Source organism: Prionailurus bengalensis, chromosome A2 (assembly GCF_016509475.1).
Source record: "Prionailurus bengalensis isolate Pbe53 chromosome A2, Fcat_Pben_1.1_paternal_pri, whole genome shotgun sequence".
NCBI lineage: Eukaryota > Metazoa > Chordata > Mammalia > Carnivora > Felidae > Prionailurus > Prionailurus bengalensis.
This window is the reverse complement of record NC_057348.1, coordinates 64,058,820-64,081,556: the sequence shown is the minus strand read 5'-3', so window position 1 is coordinate 64,081,556 and position 22,737 is coordinate 64,058,820. Positions and strand designations below refer to the sequence as shown.

At 47.1% G+C, this 22,737-nt stretch overlaps 1 protein-coding gene across 1 annotated transcript in view; it reads right to left on the bottom strand.

Moving 5' to 3' along the window:
- Nucleotides 1-18,870: 18,870 nt before the first annotated feature.
- SPATA48 (spermatogenesis associated 48) overlaps nucleotides 18,871-22,737 on the bottom strand; it is a 54,477-nt gene continuing 50,610 nt past the window's right edge. Inside the window, exon 9 of the mRNA XM_043588441.1 lies at nucleotides 18,871-19,105. Coding sequence (XP_043444376.1) covers nucleotides 18,982-19,105 — 124 coding nt within the window. The 3' untranslated portion in view covers nucleotides 18,871-18,981. The remainder of the gene's footprint in view (nucleotides 19,106-22,737) is intronic.

The window sequence follows — 22,737 nt, the reverse complement described above, 5'->3', positions numbered from 1 at the left end:
TTGTTGAAGGGCCTCTGGGGGGCTCAGTGGGTTAAGCCTCCAACTCTTGATTCGGCTCAGGTCACCATCTCACGGTTCGTGGGATGGAGCCCCACATCGGGCTCTGTGCTGACATCACGGGGCCTGCTTGGGATTCTCTCTCTCCCACCCTCTCTCTCTGTCTCTCTCTCAAAATAAATAAATAAACTTTTTAAAAAATGATAAAAAAAATAAAACGATTGTCGAATGGCAAAGTGAAGAATTGGAATTTTTCTCGTCTTGAGTGAAACCCAGGGGCAACACGTTCTCATTCTGAAACCTCCGTTTACCTGCATTTCGAACACCCCGGAAAATCTGGTTCATTCCTTTCCTGAGGGTCTGGCACTATCTGCACCCAACAGTTTGTGAGTGACCCACACACCCCAGCCTCTGGCCTGGGCAGAGAAAAGCTGCCAGCCTTGATCATTTGGGAGCCCAAATCTTATTTGTCAGGGGCACACGCGGCGGTTCCCGAGGTGAGCCCTGGTGGCATCGCATCAGGCCGGGCAGCCAGGCCCAGGCCACTGGCTTCCTGCTCATTCTGCAGCTGTCTCCATGCTGGCCTCCCTGGGCTGCTTGGGAAAATAAACTGCCTTCACCGAACTCCGTTTAGGTTCCCAGGAGAGCGGTGATGAAATTGTCGTGCCGGCTAATTGGCTCTGCACCTGTCTCCCCAGGCAGTTAGCTAGGGAGGACACAGGGTGGATTTTCTGTTCTCCATTTATGCCCAGATGGTCGGGAAGCCTGTCCTGGTACAAACCAGCACCCAAGAGAAAAATCAGCATACTCTCAGGTGACTGCGAATGTACCAGGCATCCAAGGGATGGTGTAAAATATGTGCGTACCTGCTGATCGAGCGAGCCTCCTTCCCTCTGAACCCTGGCCCCAGGGACATCTGCCCACTGCTCTCTGAACTTCTCCCCTCTGTCTTCCTGCTGCCAATACGGATCACATCTCATAGCATAAGCTGTTTTTATTGTGGTAAAATACACATCACGTAGCATTTGCCATCTTAACCATTTTTTATTTTAAATTATTTTTTAACATTTATTTATTTTTGAGAGATGGGGGGGGGGGCAGAGAGAGAGGGAGACGCAGAATCCAAAGCAGGCTCCAGGCTCTGAGCTGTCAGCACAGAGCCCAACGTGGGGCTCCAACCCACGAGCCATGAGACCATGACCTGAGCCAAAGTTGGGTGCTTAACTGACTGAGCCACGCAGGCGCCCCTGCCCATTTTTTAAATTTATTAAAAAAAAATTTTTTTTACATTTATTCATTTTTTAAAGACAGAGAGAGAGTGGGGGGGGGGGCGGGCAGTGAGAGAGGGAGACGCAGAATCCGAAGCAGGCTCCAGGCTCTGAGCTGTCAGCACAGAGCTCAATGCGGGGCTTGAATTCATGGACCGCGAGATCATGACCTGAGCCCAAGTTGGACGCTTAACCGACTGAGCCACCCAGGCGCCCCAATTTTTAAATTGAGTTACTTATTTTGTGGTTGTTGAGCTCTAAGTGTTATTTATAAATCCTGGATATTAACTCTCTACCAGATATGTGATTTGCAAACATCTCCCATTCTATAGCTTGCCTTTTTCACTCTGTCCATCACGTCTTTTGAGGCACAGAAGTTTTTTATGTTGCTATGGTCCCACTTATCCACTTTTAATGTTTTGGTTTTTTTTTTTTTTTTTTGCCTGTATTTTAGTGTTCAGTCCAAGGAATCATTGCCAAATCCAATGTCGTGAGGTGTTTTCTTCTAAAAGTTTTCTAGCTTAGATTTTATATTTAGGTGGCTCATCCATCTGTGGTAACTTTTTAAATACGATGCAAAGTCAGGGTTCAGCTTCTCTCATAGCGGATGTTCTGTGCTAACAAGCGGTAATCGTTATTTTATTTTATGTTTTCATTTACAAGATTTCATTTACAGCTTAAAGGAGAGGAAAGTTTAAAGATGAGACGGATGTCCTGAGGGACAAAGACCGTCTCACCCTGCCATATTTGTATCCACCAACACCCAGCTAAACAAACCTTCGTACAGAGTACAGATCGAAGTTGAGTACAGATCGATATGGGGCTGAAGAGAAACGCATGTGGTGTGTTTGTAACATAGTCTACTCTGCTCGAATGCCTTGCATTTGGACCAGAAACTTGCTCCTTAGCAGGTATTTCTGCCGGGTGAACACTCCCATCAACCTCGTGGGGCCGGGGCATGAGGGGGGAGTGCCCTTTTCCAGAAGGTCTGAAATGGGTGACCAGACTCAATGAACCCAAGCCAAGGTCCTTGAGACTTGGAGAGGATTGATGTGAGTTGCTGGTCCACAGCATAGCAGTGAGACCGGAAACAGGAGGGGGCCTGAGAGTGGACAGCTGTGAAGAAGCAGGAGCCCATCAGAACAGGCCAAGTGGTTGTATGCTGACCGCGGGAAAGCCCATTAATGCTGCGCCCTCGTGGGCACCTCTCCAGGAAGGCGATGGGCACCAAGCCCTTGGATCCTGGGAAAGATGGCAGGGGCAGCTCCAGGGATCAGAGATCTGACCAAACTGGGCTCCAGGTCTGGGCACGGGTTCTCGAGAACCGCTGGCATGTAAACACGGCTGAAGCTGACTGCATACCCCCACTTTTCTCTCGGCCGTCCCGCCCCCACTCCTCAAATCCCCACTCAGTGACCCATTGGGTGGGGCTTGGGCACCCTTAAGATCATGACCTACACCCTGAGGATGTATGAAACTGACATCCAAGTTTAGTGAAACTCTGTGGCCCAGCTTCGTAGCCAGCGTGCTGCCTGTGAACTCCTCCTGCATGATTCTGCTTCGGGAAGTAGATGGGTAATAAGAAACAGGACAGACATCAAAGTAATCATTGGCCACATGTATCTATAAGCCCGACAGGCACCTGAAGCAGGCCATATAATCCTTACCGGTGCTTCCTTACAGAGTGGCTGTTATGGTCAGGGTGGATATAGATACTGACGGTATCCTCAACATAGAGATGGGCAAGAACTTCGAAAATCCTTGAAATCGCACCCTCAATCTTCACAGGGCAACTGAAGCCCGGAGGTGCCCGGCGACTTGCTTGAGATCATGCAGCTGGCTGATGGCGGATGTCGCTGACCCGGGCCATCTTTTCTATGTCGTTTGTACTCCTGTGATTCCTTATAAGCCAACTAACTGGCAAGATGTAAGAATTTCTGAGGCCACTATAAAAAAAAAAAAAAAAAGCATGCTTATGATAACAAACGCTCTGCTTAAATAATTGTGTGCTATTTACCTAAGTTGTAATTATTTAATCGACTTTAAAGCATTTTAACGGGGGAGGGGGCGCCTGGGTGGCTCAGTCGGGTAAGCGTCCGACTTTGGCTCAGGTCACGATCTCACGGTTCATGGATTCGAGCTGTCATGTGCTGACAGCTCGGAGCCTGGAGCCTGCTTCAGATTCTGTGCCTCCCTCTCTCTCTGCCCCTCCCCTGCTCATGCTCTGTCTCTCTCTATCTCTCAAAAATAAGCAAACATTTCTCCACAGCTAACTTGATGATAAATTATCTACCTATATAATAAAAAAAGAAAAAAAATGGAACTGAAAGATACATGTCTCAAAAGTGAAAGACTGCCCAAGTGCCTAGAACAGTAAATAAAATATGTAAAACTAAAATAAATAAACATTAGAAAATTAGAAAAAAAAAACATTTTAACGGGATGGCTAGGCACACAAAGTACTCCATTGTTCTGCAGCCAAGCTACTAACAGAGAAGCACAAAGTGTCTTCAAAGTGAACTCCAGAATGGTCTAGAATGTTCAGAAGGGCTCTTGCCTATGACAGGAAATCAAGGGAGCTGGTTTGCAACTAATGACTGCAAGATGGGACTCTTCTTTTGAGTTAGAATAGCAGAAAAACAGCTGTATATGGAAGGATATGGATGGATATGCCAAATTCTCCCACCTGAACCACCCATGAGCTGTATGTGAGAAAGTGACCCTTGGTGGCGGTACGAATTCTTGGGGCATACAGCTGGTATCTAGTCACGAAATCCAATTTCCCCAGCAGCGCACAGCATCTGAAACCAAATGCATTATATTTTGATTGGCTTCCTCTCCTGACCAGCTCTCTCTGCCAGACTCAGAGGGGAAACTCCTCTATTTTATTCTAAAATAAGCTAAAGCAGGGGTGTCTGGGTGGCTCGGTTGGTTAAGTGTCTGACTCTTGATTTCGGCTCAGGTCACGATCTCACAGTTTGTGAGTGCGAGCCCCACGTGTGGCTCTGCACTGACAGCATGGAGCCTGCCTGGGATTCTCTCTCTCTCTCTCTCTCTCTCTCTCTGCCCCTCCCCCGCTCACATGTGCACTCTCTCTCTCAAAAATAAATAAACTTTAAAAAATAAAAAAATCAAAATTAAAATAAGCTAAAACAGCAGTTACGGTCGGACAGATTTCACAACCGCCCTGCCTGTGACCCTCTACCCACGGACAGCCCATCCCTTCCCTGTTTACACCTTCTTGAGCACCTTCAACGTGTAAACGTCGACAATTCAGTACACAATTGTCCATTCCACGCAAAATCCTCACATGCCTGCATATATGGCCCCAGGTCAGCCTTCTTTCTAGCCACGGCGTGTCTCAGGGCTCATTTCTGTCTGGGTAAAGAATATGGGGCAATTTTTCCAGGCGACTGTGGGTTTTTAATAAGTGTTTCCTGAAGTAGTGACAGATTGAAGGAAATGCATTTGTAGCATTTTCCACTCATCTTCAATGTCCTAGGGAATCGCGTCAGATAAGATGGTGGAGGTGTAAATGGATCCCTCCTTCTATCTTTCATGCCTACGAACTTCAGTTGACTATTTCTAACATGGGTTGTGTTCCCAATATGTGTCAGGCAATGTTTCTACCCTTATGGGACATAGTGTCCAGACTTATGGGCAAACAGGCGTACAGATAAACAATTATGAAACAATTCATTAGGTAGATAGCTATAGGTACCAAGTGCAATAAAAATGACAAGGTCAGAAGAGTTAATTCCCAAGGGGGTTAGGGAGACCTGGGATAGTACCATTGGCTCTTTAGGGTTACGGGTGAGGGATTTGGCAGGAAGGGCAAGAGAGCCTGTGAAAAAGTGTGGAATGAAGGCTGGCAGCCTGCAGGGCAGCAGTGTGGGATGGCTTGGTGGCGGGCAGAAGATGAGCCTGGAAAGAAGGACAGGAGCCATGCCGTGCATGAGCTCCGCTGAGGGCAAAGGACTTCTTCTGGGGCTTCCGGGGCTCTCTCTGAAGGTAGAAGGATTTCTAGCAAAAAGTTTCATGGGCAGATGTGTATTTTAGGGCCAGCTTCTAGCACCACTGAGGAAGATGAATTTGTATCGGGCAGAAGGAGAGCAGGAGAGTGGGTGAGAGAAACCATCAGAGGACCGTTACAAAAGTGCCAAGAAGCGATTGATGGCCTGGGCTGGAGGCAGATGAGAGGTGGGAGTAGACGGAAAAAAAGACACTGAGAGACATTAGGAAATGCACTCAGTGGAACCCGGGGCAGCCTTCGCATGAGTGTCAGTGTCCCGGGAGCAGAGGCGGGGGTTTGGAATGTAGGACCGTGCTCAGGTAGCCAGCCTAGGCGACTCCGTGCAGGATGACACGAGCACCCTCCACCTGCAAAGTCAGGGACAGAAGCCGATTTGAGAAGAGCGGGGATTGGGAGGATATCAGGCCAGAATATGCAGAGTTGAGTGGCGTGCATGACAGCCAAGTGGAGTCGTCCAGCTCAAGTCAGGAGAGAGACCCCGGGCCCCGACTAGCGGATTGGATCCCTGTTTTTGTGGCTCACGGGATGTCTATTCAAAGCATCCTGTACCCCAGTTCAAGGGAATCTTATAACACACATTTGTTCACAACACTGCCTCTGTGATACAGGGAAAAGTCCCACGTCCTTATGCCTGCCCACTACGGGCCCTCGGGAAGGACAAGGCAGCGCTACAGAATGGCCATTGCCCTCCTCCTGCCTCTAACTCTGGGGAGAAAATTTCCTTTATAGCCCATCCTAAGAGGACACATTCAGGGAGAGGAGTTGACAAAATAGGAGACAGACCAACAAGCAAGTTCCGCACTGTCAGCTCAGAGCCTAGCTTGGGGCTCGATCCCATAAACCGCAAGCCCGTGACCTGAGCTGAAATCAAGAGCCGGACACTTAACCAACTAAGCTACCCAGGTGCCAGAACCCTGCAACTGATCTCAAAGAAACTACCACTCATGGATTTTTAATAGTGAGTCAATGAAAAATAGCACAATGTTCTAAAAAGTCTGTTAAAACAGTCTCCTTACCAAATATCTATCTTCACAACTTTCCTGTACTTCAACCAAAGACACCTATTCCCACAGATTTGCAATGCAGAAGTAGATGCAAGAATCCAGCTCTCTTTTAGCAAGCTGGACACTAATGAGATTTGCAAAAATTAAAACAATAAAACACATTATTTTTTGGTTTTTTGAAAGATATAGTTACTTTTCATAAAAAGCGGGTTATTTGTGTTCATGTCTAATGGCTTTATTTCTGTGGTTTTAAAGTGAATTGGGGGTACCTGGGTGGCTCAGTCGGTTAAGCGTCTGACTCTTGATTTTGGCTCAAGTCATGATCTCATGACTCACTATTAACCCCACATTGGGCTGGGTGCTGATGGCAAGGAGCCTGCTTGGGATTCTGTCTCCCTCTCTCTCTGCCCCTCTCTCATCTCTCTCTCTCAAAATAAATAAAAATAAAAACTTTAAAAAAATAAAATAAAATGTATTAGTGGGCACCTGGGTGGCTCAGTCGGTTAAGTGTCCAACTCTTGATCTCAGCTCAGGTCTTGATCTCAGAGTTGTGAGTTTAAGCCCTGTGTTGGCCTTCATGTTGGGTGCAAAGCACACTTAAAAAAATTTTTTTTTTACTTAAAAGTAAAAACAATGAATGAATACAGATTTTTAAATTTCTCACTTTTAATTTCTAATACAATCAATATCAATGACTTAACCCATGTGAATAAATACAGAACCTTAATCATTTTCAAGAGTATCAAGGAGCCCTGAGACTACCGTTCTGGAGAACCGCCAGGCCACACAATGGAGGAAGTCATCAGTTTGGGTCTCCAGTCCAGCCACATATGTTCCTCCCTTGCTCCGGCTCCCATGTTGCCTAGAAGTTTCTCCCCTCTCTCCCCTTAGTGAATTTCATGGCATTCTTCAGGGCTCAGCTCAAGGTCATGATCCCTGGAAGCACTGTCTACTCTCTCCTCTGTTAGAGCTCCTTAGTTACACCTTGTTGCATCTAGAACCCTGTCTCGCCTAATGCTGTTTATCTCTACAACTGGGACATATCACACCCTCCCCCCGCAGGAACCCAGCTGTGCTGGAATGAGCCCCCGCAGGTGTGTTAACTGAGTAACCAACCGGACCAGTTGGCACTGTGCCCTCAGATCTGTGCTAAACCCCGAGACACGCACTGGAGCTTGATTAAAGACAAAGATGGTGGATGTTCATAAATTCAGGCTGGAGGAGCTTACTCTCAGAAAAGCAGGCTGAGGGCAGTCATTTTTCCTGAGATGGAACACACAGAGTAAGAGGTCGCTGTTTGGAAGGACTTCGGCAGTTCCGTCTGACTTAGGAGAAATCTGAACTGTAAGGTATCTTCACAGAAATGGTTTATTCTCTTTCAGTTGTGTTTAAAAGGAGTGTATTTGATTAAATATAGTTCATAGTAATTTGCAATCAGAATCTCAATTATCTGAGCCTGGTTGGAGGCAGCCAACCACAGAGGGCAACGGTTCTGAGGAAGTCCCACCTCGGCTACAGTCTTCATCCTCCATGAGTTAGTGTGCAACCCTGGGCACCTGTCTGAATTCCAGTTCCTCATCTGTAAACCATACAAAATAATACATACCCTGTAGGGTAGCTGGAGCGATCAGATGAAATATTACTTTGACCTCATGCACAGGGATGTTAAAAAGGTTTCGGCTTCCTCGCTTCCCTTCCCTTCTGTCTGGCCAGCCCCTCGTTGAAATTGAAGTCTCTAATTAGTGGATTCTGCATACACTTGTGATGTTGTTTGAATCTTCACTTGGCAAATTCAGAGGAAGTGTAACAAAATGATTCAAGGATCCTGAGAATTGGGCCCAGATAGTTAGATTGTACTGGACACGAAAAGAAAATCTTTAGAAATTGACTTTGGAGAACTTTTTGTATTTTTTTTTTTGAGAGAAAGAGAGCAAATGGAGAAGGGGCAGAGAGAGAGAGAGAGAGAGAGAGGGAGACAGAAACCCAAGCAGGCTCTGTGCTGCCAGCACAGAGCCGGATGCAGGGCTGAGACTCATGAATCGTGAGATCATGACCTGAGCTGAAATCAAGAGTTGGGTGCTTAACCCACTGAGCCACCCAGGCACCCCAACCTGTTTCTGTTTTCATTCAGGTTTTAACTCCACATCTTCATCTTACACAGTCTCTCTCAGCTTCCCTGATCTGCAAGTTTCTTTATTTTCTCTGAGGCTCTAAAATGTGTACAGTCTATACTACACAATTTATCCCTTAGTGGGATATCGTCTCATTGACAACCAAGATTCTTCAACTAAAGTAGAAGAATGTGATGTGTTCTGTGTCCCAGTAGGATGCATGTGTACATGGAAAAATGCGTGTGAACCATTATCCATCCAGCTATCCATGTGTCCATTTGTCCACCCATCCACTCATCCATCCATCCATCCATTTGTGTGTCTATCCAACCATCCATCCATCCATCCATCCATCCATCCATCCATCCATCCATGTGTCTATCTATCTATCCATCCTTCCATTCATTCATTATACAGATATTTTTAAATAGCACCTAATAGGTGCCTAGCTAGGTATAGGACTCTGGCTGATACTAAGATAAATAAAACATGATTCCAGACTACAAGGAATGAGAAAGAAACTATATAAATGGATCTTCTCATCACAAAAAGATAATTGCTATAATATTTTACATTAAAAAACAAACTAAGGCAATATCAGGAGTCACAGAAGTAAGGGGACTTATTTGACAGCTATATTGATAGAGAGACAAAGTAGAATCCAAAGTAGATGTAGGATGACTCTCAGCTTCTGGCCTTGTCGCATGGGTGAGTCATGGTGTCACTGGCTCATCAAGACTGACTGAGGTTGAACAGGGTCAGAGGCCATAGGACACAGGGCACAGGTGCCTATTACATGGATAGCACATACAGCAGAAGAAGGGGAGCCATGATCTGTTTCAGAGGAATGTTATTTTTAATAATAATGGTGTCATTACGTATTGAGTGTCTCTAATGTGTCCGGTATTTATGTATGTTCTCTCCTTGAACGTCCTCAACAACCCAACATTTTTCTAATATGAAATGGGAGAGCATCAAGGGCATAAATCTCCTGCCATAAGTCAAGGTAAGTGCGGGAGCCTGTGTACCTCCCCAACCTGCACTTGAGGGGACACTGACTTCAACATAGGCCCATGAGTCGGCTACAAGAGTAGGGCCAAAGCATACAACCCCCCTTTCTAAGGGAAGAGGTCACAGTCTTCATGGGACATCCATGTGACTTTAGAAAGTTAGAGAATTAGGAAGATAAATATTCCAAATGAGGAGAAAGCTTTGACCAAGAGTAATCAAATACCTTGGTCCCACATTCAGCGGCCAGACCCCAGAAAGGGCAGTGGTGGGAATTCGGGGTCCCTCCATACACAAACGGCTTCTCCCTGTTTACCCCTGTGAAGTCCCTGTCCTGCCTCTCCCTGTAACCCTCTGCTTCAGCACCCACTGCTTTCTCCTCAAGCAGGAAGTTGAAGTGAGCAACTTCCTCCCAAGAGGTGCTTCTGATGGAAAGGCCACATCTCTAGAGGGCCTGGGAGGAAGGAAGGGGGCTGAAGCTTTCTCTGAAGAGTAGAACCTTATTCCAGGAGCCCAAGACTCCAGGCACCCTCAAGGACAAACCATAAAGAAATCAAAGGAGCTATGGTCAAGCCACAGTCCACATGAACAGCATCACTCCCCACCTTAGCTAGTGTCACCTTTTAAGCAAAAGAGGCATAGGGCTTTGCAAAGATCCCCGTGCTTTGGAAAAATACCAGGAGGTCTCACCTCCATGGTACAATGATGTCTACTCCTGAGCTCTTGGTTCCTTCTCCAGGGACATCCTGGCATTTGGGGGCATGGCGAAGCCTCCCACACAGGACTTTATAGACCCCAGGCTCTGATTGGAGGGGCTGGAGGGCTCCCCCACTGTTCTGTAGAGCCATGAGCTGACTTCACTGCACAAAAGATCAGAGCCACCCAAACAGGCAGCGGCCAGACCTCCCTGGGTGACATGGAGCCCCATCTGTGTCTGCTGACAGGAATCACATGTGGGGGGTGTCTCCGCCAGACTTCCCCTCCAGAACATGGGGAGTAGGGCACACCCCACACCTGCTAACCCACCATGCACCTTGCAAGCTCTTCTTCCTCACATGCTCCTTTAGGAAACGAGTTTGCCGTGTCCCTGGGCTGAGTAAGGTCCAGATCATTTGGGGCCACCGCTTACCCCCCAGGGTGTGTGGACATCACTCACCTGTCCCCTTGTTCTCAGAAGCCTCCTTGAAAGTCCACAGTCCCTGTGTGTATTTCACTGCTATGTGTATAAAGCTGACTCCAGAGAGGTCCTTTTATTTCTCAACTGGTAAATTCATTATGAAATAATCCTTGGAGAGATACAGGCCACTGGTTTTCTGCAATTTGCAACACCACACTTTAACTTATGTTGAAAGCTGAGCCTTTTGGTCCTCTTGTCTTAGAAGTATATTAATATTTCCGTGACCTTTACTAGATGGCAGTTGAGACATATTCTTTTAAATAGCAAAACCCAGAAAACCAATAACCTAAAATACATATTACTGACCCTCATTTGATGAGCAAATTAGGAGAGATAAGTCTTTTCCTAAAGTAAAGAGAAAGTCAAGGGAACCTGTAAAGTTTAAGTAGAATGATTATAGATACATGGATGGAATGGATGGATGGATGGATGGGTAGGTGATAGATTAGACAGCTAGTAGATAGATAGATAGATAGATAGATGCACTTATGGATGGATGGATGGATGGATGGATGGATGGATGGATAGGTGATAGATTAGATAGCTAGTAGATAGATAGATAGATAGATAGATAGATAGATAGATAGATAATAGATGCACTTATGGATGGATGGATGGATGGATGGACAGATAAACAGACAGATGGGTAGGTGGATGGATGGATGGATGGATGGATGGATGGATGGACAGATAAACAGACAGATGGGTAGGTGGATGGATGGATGGATGGATGGATGGATGGATGGATAAACAGATGGATGCATGGATAGATAGATAGATAGATAGATAGATAGATAGATAGATAGATGATAGATGCACTTATGGGTGGATGGATGGATGGATGGATGGATAGATGGGTAGGTGATAGATTAGACAGCTAGTAGATAGATACATAGATACATAGATAGATAGATGATAGATGCACTTATGGATGGATGGATGGGTAGGTGAGAGATTAGATAGCTAGTAGATAGATAGATAGATGATAAACAGATGCACTTATGGATGGATGGATGGATGGATGGATGGATGGATGGATAAATGGACGGATGCATGGATAGATAGATAGATAGATAGATAGATACCAATATTTTCAGACAAGGATTCAGATTCTGATTTGCTGTAGCACTTTAAATACCTTTAAATTCTAGATTATTTTAGGTAATTTACTTGAGTTTTTAAAGGATTATACATTTAGTGTGTATCTAGATGACAATAAAGGTGAGAGCAGAAAGCCATCTGTCAGAGTGCCGGGCAGCTGTATTGCCATGGGGCATGCTAGCTTGAGCATGTCACTGACTTTGAGGCTGAATGCCCCTCCATTTGCATTGGTGTTGGTCATGGCGGTTAGTACCTCATAGGTCCAAATCTGCCCTTGAAACATGGTCGATGTTTAGAACCGTGAACCTCCTCCCAAGTCGTTGAGTGCCAGCATTTTCTCCCACCAGGTCCACGTTGTGGGCAGAGTCCAGTGTAAAGTGGATGGAAGCCCCTAGAGCTGAGCCCAAGTGGAGGCCACACCACCCAGAATAATGGAGAGCAGAGAGGACAGAAGGACTGTTGTTCCCTTAGAAACCAGTCTGCATCCTCCCCCTCTGGCATCTAAAGCAGTTGTGGATCTTGCCCTCTTAGTCTTGCTCCAATGCCTGAATGCGGCATCTGCCATGGCTCACAGTGGCCTCATAGCCATCTCAGGAAGGACCCACAAGACCCCTGGCTCGAAGCGCAGTGACTTAGTAACCCTCTCAGGGAAGACTTTTGCTGCCTTTGTCATCTTAAGTAATTGAGTATATTCAAGTGGCCCTAAACCATTAAATGCTGGGGGTGTTTACCCAACATGCCAGTTTGGGTTTGGACTCTCTGATCTGCAGAAATTATGCCACACGGTTCCAGGACCTCCTCTTTCCAGTTCGTCTGACTGGGTTTTCCCTGGCCCTGCTTTGACCTGCCCAGAAGCTCCCAACCCTGCCTGGGGGCCTGCCTAGACCTGGATCACCCCCCCTCCCAACATCGATCTTCCCTGCAGACCCCCTGGACACTAGGAAGTGTCCAAGGACCTTACGACCCTGGGGACCCCGCACCGGCCCCCTCTGAACCCCCCAGCACATTGACGAGCCTCCTCTATGTTGTATCTTGTGGCGCTGCCCACAAAAGACACATGAAAATGGTCTGCCAACACTGGAAACATAGATTTCTACTGACACTTTATGGCTTTTATGTCCAAAGTGTGAAAGTGAGGCGGTAAAGCTGTTTTCATTTACGGTTGACAAAGTAGAAGCCGTGGGGTTTGCCCCGGAGACCCACTCTGGGTGGGCGGCACAGGAAAGCAGCCTCTTCCTGTTCATCATGACCAGCGGGTCCCGTGAACAGGGCGGCACGACCTTTCAGTGGTGGTTTTCACTAGAGTGTGAGGAACCAGCTTTGAAAGATGGGAGGTGCTCTGCAGAGGGCACTTGTGAGCGCGTTCAAAACCAGCCAGAAGGAAAACATACAAGTGCTTTGAGAAGACCGCAGTAGAGCATCTAGATAGAAAGCACAAGGATTTGCCGTGAACACAAAGTCAGGAAAATGGGTCTGTCGGGCTGCTGTCCTTTTCTTCTCAGAAGCTGTGTCTCGGGGCAGGGAGGGGTCACCTGGAGAGTGTGGGAGCCAAGACTTGGAGCCCATTCAGGCTGATTCTGAAACCCCTCTTCGCTGAGACTAGAAATGAGAAAACACCACCTTCGAAGCAGATGTTTAGAAAATTGATGCTGGGGCGCCTGGGTGGCTCAGTTGGTTAAGCTCAGGTCATGATCTCACGGTTTGTGAGTTCAAGCCACAAGTCGAGCTTTGCGCTGGCAGCGAGGACCCTGCTTGGGATTCTCTCTCTTTCTCTCTCTCTCTCTCTCTCTCTCTCTCCCTGCCCTTCCCCACACACTCTCTCAAGATAAATAAATTAACTTTAAAAAACAAATTAATTAAAATTAAAATTGAAAATTGATCCTGAAAATACGTTTTGCAGAGAAACACACTGGTCCCTTAGTTAATTGTAGCTATTTATTTATTTACTTTTTTAATATGTGTATTTTGAGAGAGAGACAGAGTGTGAGTGGGGGAGGGGCAGAGAGAGAGGGAGACACAGAATCCAAAGCAGGCTCCAAGCTCTGATCTCCTAGCCCGACATGGGGCCAGACCCCATGGCCTGAGAGATCATAACCTGAGCCCAAGACCGGCGCTTAACCTACTGAGCCACCCAGGCGCCCCAGTTAATTGTAACTATTTAGCAGGTTTCTTCTTGAGCGGTGTATTGATTATAATGCAGAACTCTGTGATTCCCAGAGATGAGAATAATTCGGTCTGGCCTAGACTAAAGGGAACAAGTAGAGCTCATTTAGAAAATTTTCATTTAGGGGTGCCTGGGTGGCTCAGTCGGTTACGCATTCAGCTCTTGGTCTCGGCTCAGGTCATGATCTCTTGGTTTTGTGGCTTCCAGCCCCACATCAGGCTCCTCCGGGCTGACATCGCAGAGCCTGCCTGGGATTCTCTCTCTCCCTCTCTCTCTCTGCCCCTCCCCCCCCCCACTCGCACTGTCTCTGTCTCTCTCAAAATACATAAATAAACTTAAAAATGTTTTTAAAAAGAAAAATTTCATTTATTACAGCATAATCCTGGGTGGTCAGTTTAGGCCTCCACCAGGTAATCGGCACCTCTCCTGGTGACAACCTCCTCCCAGCAGCATCAGGGCGGGAGGGTGATGGACCACGAAGACAGTGGGGTAGTTTGCACTGCACTGCCCAGGCGTGGGTTTTCCTTCCATGGGTCAGTGCTCCCTCTGGTGCGGGGAAACACTAACGAGAAACACGTTAAGCATGTCTAATGTGATCTGTGACCTATCGATTTCCCCCAAGGGTTAGGCATCTCCTAATATCAGGGGGATCTTATAATCGAAACAGGAAAATCTGAAACTCTGTGGCGAGGGGAAAAAGCAGGTACGGAGTCAGGTTCTCAGACGGCAGCACGTCCCAGAATGACTCAGGAGGCTCCTTCGGCTCTCGGTTTTGAACTTGGAACCCTGACTTGAGTTTGTCAGCATCTCTGAGTTAATCTACTGATTGAATTCGGCCTTCGGCTTCCTGGCAGACATGGGAAAATGGAAGCACTTTCCATTTTAGCATTTTCCATTTAGGGTAACTATGTAATTTCACACCTACCTATATGACAAACCACCAAATTTTAGAAAAGGTTGAGGTAGGTGGCTTACATAATTCTCCTACTTGGACACCAGTTCTGCAGGAGGGACAAATATCTTCCTGGTACTAAATTCATAAAGGAAAAATTCTCGCAGTTTCTGTTTTAAGGGGTTTTGGAGAGTTTTAGGGATAGGGTCTTACAACTTTTCAAATTTTCCAGTTTTCAAGAAACACATGTCACTACAACAGTATAAAAATACAGAATTACTACTGTGTTTTACATCTCCCCACATTATTCCGCATAGCCATTTAAAATGAAAATGAGATAAATATGTACTATTGTAAAATATGCTTTTAAAATTATTTATTACTGTTTATTTATGAGAGAGAGAGAGCGTGAGCGGGGGAGAGGCAGAGAGAAAGAGAGAGAGAGAGAGAGAGAGAGAGAGAGAGAATACAAGCAGGCTCCAAGCTGTCAGCACAAAGCCCAACGTGGGGCTCAGACCATGGGCCGCAAGACCATGACCTGAACTGAAATCAAGTGTCGGACGCTTAAACAACCGAGCCACCCAGGCGCCCTTCTGTAAAATCTGCTTTTTACAGGTACCAATAATTGCATGTATATCTTTCCATGATAATATAGACATCCACTGTCTTTTTAACACATATATTTAGTTTATTCATGTAGCACAATTTATTAAATTTTCTCTCAATTGGCATGAAGTTGTTTCTAATTCTTCTCTGTCATAAGTTGCCACACTTTCAATTTCTTTATATAAACATATTTGCTCACTGGAGTAATTACTTGCTTGACAAAATCCTAAAAGGAAAATTGCTGAGTTTGAACCTTGGCCACTTGGAAAACTCTGGAAACATCTTGCCGAGGGCCCTCTGGAGAGGGGCTTAGCTTTGTCAAATCCTACTTACAGAAAGCAAAGTTATGGGTCTTTTCTTACCAGTACTGATCCGTGGGTGGAAAATGAAATACCACATTTCTCTAATACTCCTGAAGTGTCAATATTTCTTTGCCCATTGGCCATTTATGTTTCTTTTCTTCTTAGTGTTTACTTATTTTGAGAGGGAGAGAGAGTGTGTGAGCAGGAGAGGGGCAGAGAGAGAGGGAGAGAGAGAATCCCAAGCAGGCTCTGTTCTGTCAGCGCAGAGCCTGTCGTGGGGCTCAATCCCACAAACCGTGAGATCATGACCTGAGCCAAAATCAAGAGTCTGACGCTTGGTTGACTGAGCCACCCAGGCACCCTGCCATTTATAGTTCTTATTTTTTTAATGTACTTGTTAATGTCTTTTGCCTTGGTTGCCTTGTTTCTATTGGTGTAGTCTTTCTCGTTCCCCAAACATGGACTGTTTTTACAGTGAGGATATGAAATTTTGTCTGACATATTTTGTCAACAAGTTTTTCTTGAAAAGATTTTGGTGGTGTTTTTTTAAGTTAAAGTAGTTATTTTTTTTTCTTCATAATTTCTGGCTTCAGTGGTCTTTGGAAAAATTTTCCTCCACCTAATAAACCAATTCTCCTGAAATTCCAGGCTGTAAATTACCCATTTGAAGCTCTATTTTTGATTTATGGGCACAACTTACTTTTGACTTATGGGTGGGACCTGGATGGATCTATTTTTCTGTTTTGATTCTATACAGTTGTCTCAATATCATCTATCCAAACAAATCTATCCTGTACTCGGGGGGTTAACATAATTTCTTTATCCATTTGTTTCTAGATTTCCTCTCCTCTATCATGGGTATCATACTTTTCATATTATCGAGCTTGAGTAATGCATTTATAATATTTTATAATTGTCATACCCTTTTCTTCTAAAATGGGCATTTTAGCATGCATTTTCTGTTATGGGTGAAAGATTTAAAATTTTTGAACATTCTCTGCCACCTAAGTTTTATGGAAACTTCGAGGTTCTCTGCGTTTGGTCCATCCCTGGGGATAGATAAAAGCCAAGAGAGTAATGTAGGGCATCCTGTGCTGTAAGGAAGGGAGCCAAGGGAAATGGCTCATCTAAGCAGGTGTAGATATGTTGGCTCCCAGTGCATCAGAATAATCCAAGACCAGAGTTCAGATCTTGAAGAGCAGGTGACTATCCCTGAAGCCATTGCCCTTGATTTTTATGAGTTTCCACTGAACTCTGACCAGGGAAACCCAAATAATACAACTTACCCTCACAAGCACAGGCTAGGAGTTTCTAGCAGCTGGTATTTCTATGTTGGCCTGGGATTCTAGATCTGTGGTGAGCAGGATTTTAATTGTCTTCATGAGAAAGCAGACTGAGCTAGTTTTTGTGCAAACAGAAGTGCTTCCTCGTCTCTCGTGCTGGCTGTTGCCTGAAGATGCTGCGGACAAAGCCAGCATCGTTCTAGAAGCAGCTTGGAAGGTGCTGGGCGCTCTGATAGGTGTCCGGTTACCTGCACTGTAGAGGATGGAAATGGTTATCGTAGCCTGCAGAATGCCAAGATCAGGTGCCACTGGTGCTCTGCCATAGAAAGGCCCAGAAGAACAAACAGGTGCCTCAGACTTTGAGCGATAACACCTCCTGACAAAGTGGCCTGCCAGGGATGTTTACTACAAAACATAATCTCTGGTACCTGCATTAATCTATTTCCTGGACAGGGCTAATCCTTCCCATTTGTGTTTGGGTGAGAATCTTCCAGAGATGAAGATTTCTGTTTTGGTCTGATTTTTTTTTTTTTCGAACAGAATTGCTTGTTCTGAGAATAATTAGGCCACGAGATTAGGTTCAGGTGAAGTCATTCCTTTTCTGTGAAAGCAAGTCAACTTCCCAGGACAAATGGAAGCATGCCTTCCTGCCTGTTCTGGAAGGAACGGCAGCTCATACAGAGGGTCTGGGGAGCCAACATCCAGATCTGTGGAGGTCGACTGAGGCAATACCCCGTCCCCAAACAAAAACAGCCAATTTTGCCCTTTTTCAAAGGAATGAGCAGAGCTTATACACGTTTGCTTGACGTGCTGTCTCTTAGAAGCTCTTGGAAGAAGAAAGCAGGAAGAAACCCTGAAAAATCCTTCTGAAAAGCCTAGGAACATAGGGTGAACTCCCCCCCACCCATGCCCCACCTTTTTTCTGTTTCTGTTTGTTTCATCAAGTAGCAAGGTATTTGTAAAATGCCTGCTGCGGGGGGTTGGGGGGTCAAATGAGCTAAGATTTGAGAGAGCACGTTATAAACTCTTGATAGGACCTATGGATATGGGTAGGCAGATATAAATAAACTTTACATGTATACCAATAAAACTACATTTGGGAGGCTGGAGGGGTCCTGTATGGCCCACATTCACTCTTGAGTGATTCTGGAGCTGGTGCTCTGTCTGCCCAAGGTCCACACACTGAACCCTAAAGTGGATGGGACTGGTCACTGCTGTCCCTTGGGCCTCATGGAGCCTGCGGGGATGCTTTTTTTCTTTTTCTTTTTCTTTATAAATTTTTTTTTTTGCATTTTATTTATTTTTGATAGAGAGAGACAGAGCACAAGTTGGGGAGGGCAGAGAGAGAGGGAGACACAGAATCAGACGCAGGCTCCAGGCTCCGAGCTGTCAGCACAGAGCCCGACGTGGGGCTCGAACTCACAAACTACGAGATCATGACCTGAGCCGAAGTCAGACGCTCAACCGACTGAGCCACCCAGGGGCCCCTGCTTTTTTTTTCCTGAAAGAGAAATACAACAGCCAGGCAAGGGATGGTTTTGTCCTTTATCCTAGATCTTGTCCCCGTGTGATGCCCTCTATGGAAGGAACACCCCCACTTTCTCTCCCAGCCACTCAGTTTTCCCATTCAGAACATATGGGGTTTTGATTGGATAGTCTATGGTAACCAACTTTGTGATCTATGCTCTACAGTTACAATCACTGCATTAACTTGGTCAAGACATGAACCCTCTAGGTAGGCCTGGCATTCCAACTCTAAAGAGGAATCTTCTAGAAATAGAACCATTGCTACTGATGGCTTCCCGAAAACCTTGGCTGCCGTCATGGAGTGGTGGCATTCCAAGCCCCGGTCAGGCAAGGAACTGAGGTTGGGGTCCAGAACACTCTGCCTCAGGCAGAAAAGAACACCAGACTTCATCAGACCTCTACAGACACACCCAGAACATGCCTGGATTTTTTTATTTCCCCATTGCACCATGCACAGTGCCTCCCCAAGGCTGAAGATTGTAAGTCCCATTCAGAGGGCAGGCATTTGTCAGTAGCCTACACTTTCCTTGTCCTTCTTATTGAAGGGATTGTAGGGTTTTACAGTTGTGACCATTCGAGACAGCGGTGCCTGGTGACGGAAGAGGTCAACTGCCATTTCTTTCCGTAAGATGCTGTGACAGGGTGGCAGGGGGAAAAAAAAGAAAGAAAATGACCTATACGATAAACATAAAAACACATAACCTTATCTATTTTCCAGTGAGACACATGTTCAGGGTGGAGAATGAGGGTCAGGAGAGCACACGGAGACTGGGAATGATTCATCCTTGTGTGCATCGTTTCGTTTATTTCCTTTATTTGCCTTCGGTTTCATTTATTGCATTCTGTGCGTAACATTGCAATTAGTTTCATCGACTGAAAGTCTACTCTGTGCCTAGAATTACAGTAGGCACTAAGAATATAGAAAATGTAGTCAAAAGGAAGTAATCAAAAGTTACAACACGAAGCTTCTGTGCGGGTGAGGCTGGGACAACAGGAACAGAGAGGAAGAGTCACCTCTCTGGGCTGGGGAAGGAAGTCCTCCCCACCTTCCCCTCCCACAGTCTATGTCAGGGAGGAGTTAAGTGGGTTGTGATGAAAGCAGGTTGGTGATGAAGAAGGGGTACAGGGAGAGTGGCGTGGGAGGGCACAGGGCTCGTGGGGAGAGGCTCAGGGCGGGGGTGGGACCGGCCACATGCAGGGCTGGGACTCGGTTTCCCCCTGCCAGCGTGGTTAAGCTGACTGCTCTCACAGGACATGCTCAACCTCACATGTGTCTTCGTTGGCTCATTTACCCAGCGGGGAAAAATGCTCTCTGTGTTGCAAGAATTGAAAGAAGATAACTAAATACGTAGAACGCTACACAAACAACGCTTTCCCAATCAGTGTTCATGCCCAGAGGTGGTCTTCCCAGGGTGGACACAGGCCACGCCAACTCTCTTGAACGACTGCATACAGCCGGGGTCACTTTTGCTGCTGCTTGAATCACACACACACACACACACACACACACACAGAATGCGGTGTTCATAAGTGGCAAAAGTTACGGAGCGCACAGCAACTCAACCCAAAGTGGCTTTTTTTTTTTTAATTTTTTTTTTTAATTTTTTTTTTCAACGTTTATTTATTTTTGGGACAGAGAGAGACAGAGCATGAACGGGGGAGGGGCAGAGAGACAGAGGGAGACACAGAATCAGAAACAGGCTCCAGGCTCTGAGCCATCAGCCCAGAGCCTGACACGGGGCTCGAATTCCCGGACCGCGAGATCGTGACCTGGCTGAAGTCGGACGCTTAACCGACTGCGCCACCCAGGCGCCCCTTTAATTTTTTTTTCAACGTTTATTTATTTTTGGGACAGAGAGAGACAGAGCATGAATGGGGGAGGGGCAGAGAGAGAGGGAGACACAGAATCGGAAACAGGCTCCAGGCTCTGAGCCATCAGCCCAGAGCCTGACACGGGGCTCGAATTCCCGGACCGCGAGATCGTGACCTGGCTGAAGTCGGACACTTAACCGACTGCGCCACCCAGGCGCCCCCCAAAGTGGCTTTTTAAAACACGCTATGATTATCGTGAAGTCATGGTTTTTTATTGTGTCGTGGAAAATGGCTGCTGGGGTGCAAACTCAAGCTTCTGTGAAGGTGGCCTTGCGGCATGAGGGAACACACAGGGGACGCTGCCCTGTGACGGAAGCGGCAGGCAGGAGAAGCCCCTATGTACGTTCTCATGCTCTCCGAATGGGAGATTCACAACCCCCGTCTCATCCACCCCTGCGCTCTCCCGCACTTGAGTCTCGTCCACTCCTCTCCCTCCTTGCTGTTCTGCGTCTCATCTCAATATCACTCTAAAATGCAGCTGGGGGCCTGTACACCTGGCTCAAAACCTGTTACCGGGACCACATGGACGTCAGCCCCTTGGCATTGGCATTCAAGGCCTAGCTCACTTAATCCCAACCTGGCACAATGGTCTCCCACTGGGAACTCTGCACCACGAGGGGTGCATGGCCCCTCCTCTCCTGGTGGTCTTAACCAGCCTGCCGTCAGGGGGCAGGTGCATTTTGGTTGACTGGTGATGTCTGCATGCAGACTGCAGGAGCGTGAGGGAGAGTGGGTGGGGAGGGTGCGGGAGGCAGACTGGAAAGGGAGACTGGGTGTTTCCCTCTGAAAGAAGCTTAGAAGGGAGAGGAAGGAGGGCAGAGAAATGCCTGCTCAGAGAGGACATCTTTGATTTCTATAGCACAGAGGTGGCTGGGGTGGGGCGGGGGTGGGGGGAGGGGGTGAGAGGGTGGAGGGAGGAGCTGGGGTGGGGAGCGGTGGCTGGGTTTCTCCCCAAGCAAGAGTGGGGGGGGCAGGGCTAGAGAGGGCCAAGCACTCTGAGGGAAAGATGAAGCTTTTGGAAGAAAGAACTCGTCTTGGTGGGGGGAAGGAGATGGAGGCCCTGGTGGGAGAAAAGGCTCTGACGCGGGAGTGGGGGAGAGGCCAGGGGACCGGCTCGCCTGGGGGTGGGCTGCAGGCGCCCATGGGGCAGCGGCAGAGGTGGGCTCCAGGCCGGCAGGGAGGGTGCATGCCGGAGCCCGGGTCCAGGAGTGCCCGGCGCGTGCCCGTGTGCACGCGGCCTCTCAGAAACAGCAGAAAAGACGCAGAGGGTCAGGCAGACGCTGTCAGGAGGAAGTCAGCTCACTCAGTTCTCAAGATACTCATCAGAGACCCGACCCGGACTCGCACTTCCACAAGAAAGTTCTAGCAAAGTTACAGGACATATGGTGTCACAAAATTGAGAGGACATATTTCATGACGGAGAATCTCCAAGGTCCGTTTTTCTCTGATCACGGGTGCCTCCTCATGTTACAGAATGCTTTCTATCTTCATTTATTTATTTTTATTTTTTCAATGCTTATTTATTTATTTTGAGAGGGGGGGAAGGAGGGGAGAGAGAGAGAGAAAGAGAGACAGAGAAAGAGAGAATCCCGAGCAGGCTCTACACTGTCAGTGCAGAGCCCAACATGGGGCTTGAACAGAGATCAAGAGTCAGATGCTTAACCCACTGAGCCACCCGGCACCCCAGAGAGTGCTTTGTAAAATCTGAGCACCCCACCGTGCTTCCACACTGCCAAGCCCCAGTGCCTGCAGGTACAGCCATTAGGGGTGGGCACAGGGATGGAGATTTGGGCACCTGGCCCAACAGGGGTTGGTCGCTTCCTTGTCACCCTTGGGTGCTGCCACTGTGTCTCCAGAGCCTCTGTGCACCCCAAGAATAAGAACCCCAGAGAAGCTGCCTCGGAGGGTCCTCGGTCCCCACTCTGAGACAGCAAGATGACAGTGGTGTGTGTGCAGGATATGAGGGGCGAGTATGGGGGCTTCCCGGGGGGGTCAGCAAGGGGCCTAAACCTGGGCTGGAGGGTGTGGCCGAAGACTCAAGTTCTTTTCTCAAGTAGGAATAGCAGTAGTAACATTAGCAACAGCAGTAGTGACATTAGTAACAGCAGGAGCAGCACTGGTAACACTAGAAATAGTCATAACAGTAGCAGTAACAGTGGAGGATGGTTTTCCACTTAGAAATACAGGCTTCAGGGCACCTGGGTGGCTCAGTCGGTTAAGTGTCTGACTTCAGCTTGGGTCATGATCTCCTAGTTTGTGAGTTCGAGCCCCACGTCATGCTCTGTGCTGACAGCTCAGAGCCTGGAGCCTGCTTCCGATTCTGTGTCTCCGTCTCTGTCTGCCCCTCCCCTGCTCATGCTCTGTGTCTCTCTGTCTCTCAATGGTAAATAAA